Source organism: Acyrthosiphon pisum, chromosome X, assembly GCF_005508785.2.
Source record: "Acyrthosiphon pisum isolate AL4f chromosome X, pea_aphid_22Mar2018_4r6ur, whole genome shotgun sequence".
NCBI lineage: Eukaryota > Metazoa > Arthropoda > Insecta > Hemiptera > Aphididae > Acyrthosiphon > Acyrthosiphon pisum.
In genome coordinates, this window is record NC_042493.1 from 91746266 (window position 1) to 91751493 (window position 5228).

The 5228-nt window shown below is 28.7% G+C and overlaps 1 protein-coding gene across 1 annotated transcript; it reads right to left on the minus strand.

Moving 5' to 3' along the window:
* Positions 1-1179: 1179 nt before the first annotated feature.
* LOC107883110 lies at positions 1180-5203 on the minus strand. The gene is made up of 5 exons (XM_016802574.2): positions 5139-5203; positions 2656-2724; positions 2485-2577; positions 2029-2154; positions 1180-1402 (listed from the first exon to the last, which is right to left on the minus strand). Exons 1-4 carry the CDS (start codon positions 5175-5177, stop codon positions 2035-2037), a joined length of 321 nt encoding a protein of 106 aa, XP_016658063.1. The 5' UTR covers positions 5178-5203; the 3' UTR covers positions 1180-1402; positions 2029-2034.
* Between the last annotated feature and the right edge of the window lie 25 nt (positions 5204-5228).

A 5228-nucleotide genomic window follows, 5' to 3' on the forward strand; every position in this document is an offset into this window, starting at 1 on the left:
TGCTGATTGTCATATGCAAAACTAATAAATTATTTATTGGTAAATTGTTAGGTACTCGTTCCTTTAAAAATAATTTTAAAATATTTGATTTTGTTGTTAATCCATGGCACTAGGTATTTAAATAAAATAAAATATACAATGGAAAAGCGGAAAACTATTATGGAATACATGAACATAATTCATTTTTTATTATATAAAAAATATTACTCTGCCTACATAGAAATTCTCATTTATACAATTATTATATAATGTATAAAATTAAATTAAATAATTAAATATGTACCTACTTCAAAATACATTAACATATAGAAATTGAACTATAAATACAATAGTAAATAAAATAGAATATTAAAATCATAAAAATATAGTAGAATAATATTGTGCAGTGGTTATTTATTATTTTATTTCTAGAAGAGTCTTATCTCGTAACTATCAAATAATATTATATTGAAGATGTTAATGCATCTAAAAGAAAACAATTTGAAATCAAATATATTATTTTATCGCTGGTAAGTTCGTTTAATAAATGAATAAATTGTACCTATGATCTATATTAATTCATATTTTTAAACAACAAATATATACTTGATTATAAATATTGTTATATTTACAATCATACGTGATATTTCTAGTAATGCGTGAACATATTGTGAATTTTTATTCTGAACCAATAATCCAGAAGGTCCAACGGTACATGAAATATCATTTAAGCCCACACACATGGATACAAATAAAATGGGTATTACGGTTATGTGAAAATCAGTGATCATTTAGATAAAGTCTGTACCAAAACTGATATTTAAATTTAAACACACATTGTTCACAATAAAATAAATAGTTACATTCAAATTAATGTCAAACATCATTATTTAGTTATTATGTTGCCAAATGTCATATGCAGAATATTAATCAATAATTTATTCAGAAAGAGGGGGATTATCGTTTGTATAACTAGTGTAAAAATAATAACGCTGAAGAGAAAAATGACTCTATTTACCGTAATATTTAAGAATAGGTACATTTGGTTACCTACAAAAAAAAAACAGTAACTAGTAAAATACGAAAATAAGTATAATTTTGGCAATTAAAGTAAAACTTAAAATTATAGGTATATACTACTAATGTATGTAGGTTTACAATTATAGTATTATTCTATTCTGTATAATATATTATGATTTATGAATTACATTTTCAGACAACTCCTTGATTAATAATGTATTAAAAATAATATTTAATTTATATCTAACACTATTGCTTGTAGAAGCTTTTTAGAACGATATAAATTTAGAAGTGGCTTTGTCAGTATGTATATCTGTTAATTTTTATCTTGTCCACGTTATATGAATAAATACCCCGATGGTGATCTACGTAGGTATTTGCATACACAGCACATTCCATGTCACTATAAATTAAAAATATTAGTAGGTATTATAAATTTAGGAATGTATAAACCATAGTTAATTGTTGCCGTTAATATGTTACGTTTAATTCGTTAAACTAGGTTCTTTTGAGTCTCTAAGAAATTAACATAGAGAAATGACTTTCATAAATAACTCAATATTATGCAATATCTGCAGACATGGTGTCATAACTTGACGTAAAAAAAATAAAAATCCTACTGCTTGTGGATATGGAAATAATTGCTTTCTTTGGTCTAATATACCGTAGATATTATATAGGTCCAAGTTGTCTCGACTACTAGCAACTTGATTGGTATTGATAATTTAATTGCATTGATAATAATATGATATAAAAATCTCGGAATTGATCTGATTAATAAACATATTAATCTGCAACCTATTTAGTTCAACCTAATATATTAAGTAATAATTCATATTTAATTTATAAACTGAAAAATATATTTTATGATTCTCAGTTTCAATGTATTTACTATTTACTATTTCTCCCTCCTTCAAATTATGTGTACACGATAAATAATATTATTTTATTGAATAATTTTGCAAATAAATATATTTTAATATTTTAAAAACTAGGTACTACGAAGATAAACTGGTATACAATATTCACTTGATTTTATTTTCCATTACGCAATTTTTGAAAAAAAGAATATGTGTCGTTGTTTAGTTTCAGTATTATTGGGTGATCTTTCATTTGTATCAACGTGGTAGTTCCACTAATCAATAATACAAGTACCTGTAAATAAACAAACAAAATTAGAAATCAAGTATAGTAATAATACAGACCAAAAAATAAAGAACGTAGGTAATACAAAATACATTTGTCTGACATTTTTTATTATTAACACATTAGACTCTAATGATCAGATCAATGAATCCACCAGAGTTGTGTAACTCAATAGTGTAAGTCAAAATATAAGATTTTTACGGAAAATATACGGAAGATAAAGAGATTAAGAAACATTGGTTCAAGTTGGTAAACAACGATTATACATCAAACTCAAACGAAATAGAAATATAAAATTCTTATTGTATGATTGGTGACCATAAAATAACGAATACTTACAGATGTAACGAGATTTAAATTAATATTAAAAAATCCAAATGCCGAAATTTGGTCCGAATCGCAAACTGATATTTGATTCATAAACATTTTAATCTGAATAATAAACATAAAAAGTTACGAAAAAATTACTGTAATAAAATAGAAACTAATAATAGAAAATATGTATTTTACTTGTCGTTTTATGTCCAGGTGTAAATTTGAAATTCGGTATAATCGTAGATATGATACCATCTCCAATCTCTGTACAAATATGTTTAGTTTTAAGATACATAATTTTTCAAACCTTCAAATTATAACAACTATGATCTGGTGAAAAATGCATTTATATAAATTTATAGTTTTATTTTACTAGATATACTCCATGGCATTATAATAGTAAGTTGTTTATAGAAAATAATATATTATACTTATAGGTACCTATACTGGTATGCAGATCCCTACAATTTTATTCTACGATCCTTATAAGAATTTTATCACATATTATTAACAATATTTTTATTCAGACTACTGCAGGTGGAAAATTAATCTATAATAATATAAAGTATATAGAATTAAATTAAGGTTACAAGTGGGTCACTTGACAACAAAATCGCTACATGAGAAATACGTATTTTGTCAATATTTGAACTTTAAATATAAAAAGAAATTGTGACTTTGGATTTTCAATTTTTTTTCATTTGCCTTTGAAACAATCTACTAGGAGCCTTCTATTAAGTTTTAATGTTTTTTTAACCAACAAATATTTTATTGGTATTTATAGAAAAAAAAAACTAAAAAAAATGGAAACTGAAAATATCCTTAAATAACTTTGAATAAGTCAAAATATTTGGAAAAATTGTTATGGTGTATAGGAAATGCTCATATAAACATTCAGTCAAAATGTAATGTATATACGTTCTTTTGTTTTATAGTTACACCAAAAACCAAAATTGATCTTGTTGAAAACAGATTTTACGTAAAAATTCCAGCTTTTTCTTAATTTGTATGTTGTTTTTAAAATTTGACCTGCCGAATGCACCAACTTGTAATGAAAACCAAAACGCTGTTTGTTGTTATTGTTTTATTCAACGTTTATTTTTCATATAGGTAATTTTAATGTATATAAATCAATATTTGGTGTTTTACAATATTATTGACAGAAATCGTTGTTTATACTCTTACGAGTTTACAAGTAAAATAGGTAATTTTAGGGATCACATAAATTCAAGGGGGGAAAGGTATGCAACATAGAACTCACGGTTAGTTTCGGAAGTTCGATGTTGGTAGGTGGTTTGGCTTCAGCTATCAATACCGCGAGCGACTGTTTACTAAACGGTGCTGCTTATTGAATCGGTGGTATCCGCAGTGACTCAACCCGGTGGTGGTGGTATACGGATATTTGCGTGGACTGGAACAACTGACGGACGGTGACTGAATGCTTCCTTGGGCTGCTCGGTGTAGTGTTGTGCTCATGATGACGTACTGGCTACTCGACTCTGATGGTGGCGCTCAGTTGGCGTTGCGTGGAACACAAGAATCGTACTTCGCGTCGCACTCGGTGGTGACGGATAGTAGGAGTTGCCGGGCAGACTGTGGAGCATCCCGTATTACGACTATAATGGTCGTCCGGTTTGCTCAGTCTGAGAGCGATGGCTGTTTGGTAGCGCAGAAAATCAAGTCCGTATTACGATTATTGAAATCGTCCGGCATGTGATTATCTTTGCTCAGCAGGGAGAGTTACTTATTGATCGGTGGCCAGCGACCGGTACTTATGTACTGCATGGCTCACCGATTCCCTTCGATTGTATAAGTGATATTCTTGTACTTTCATAGCGGTGGCTCTTTATTTGAATGGCATGGTATTATCTAGATTGTAGTTCGGAATCCGCTGATTCCGAATATGGTCCTTTCAAGTTTCCTGCTCTTCACTTTCCTAGGGAAAACTTGATTTTCCCGGCAGGCGGCCTCGGTCCGTATGCTCGGGTGTCGCGCGGCGCCATCTATATTGTTCTACTGCGTTATTCTGTTCGGCGTCGAGCGTGCGCGGCGATAGTTGGAGTAATGTTACAAAACTAGAGTGCGCCACGTAATTGGCACTCTGTTTTGTCTCATTACAAACTAGATTCACTTTTCAATCGAACAATATACTGTTTAAGAAAATAAAGCAGTTTTTCTGCCCCAAACCGTGGTGACAGACGAAAGATTAAAAAGATTTAAATATATAAATATAAATAATTTAAAATTTAAAAATAACACTCATCATTACAATTTTAAAAATAATATATTGATTACTCTGCTCAGAATCTAAAATATGTAGGTACTCTATTCCTACTTCCCAGCTTATTTAAGTCGTGCCTACTTATTAATACATTTAAGTATAACAATTAACCATAGACTCATAAAGACAATTATAATATAGGTAGGTAGTTTATGTTAATATTTATTGCTATCTCTATGAGAAAACAAATTTAGTGCCTACCTGTTGCCACAGGACATTAGTTTAGCTTAATTGTTATTTTTAGTATTTTGGGTATTTTTTAATTTTATTTTTCATACTTAATCTGGTATAGAATCTACGTTTTTTAATGAAGCATTGAAGATAAAAATTAGAATATGAATAAAGGTAAAAGTTGTAAAACTATGAGAGCGAAATAGTTGAAAACAGTTTAAGTTACCTTCTCGTTTATGAATGAAACAAATGTGATAATGGACATCAAAAACGTGACAGATTGTACGTAGATTAACATCGCTAGTATGTTTTTAAA

Coding starts and splice junctions, on each gene's coding strand:
- LOC107883110 (XM_016802574.2), bottom strand. CDS start 5,177: ATGTCCATTATCACATTTGTTTCATTCATAAACGAGAAG. Junction 2,725..5,138: donor TTTCATTCATAAACGAGAAG/GTAACTTAAACT, acceptor ATATTTGTACAG/AGATTGGAGATGGTATCATA. Junction 2,578..2,655: donor ACCTGGACATAAAACGACAA/GTAAAATACATA, acceptor TTTATTATTCAG/ATTAAAATGTTTATGAATCA.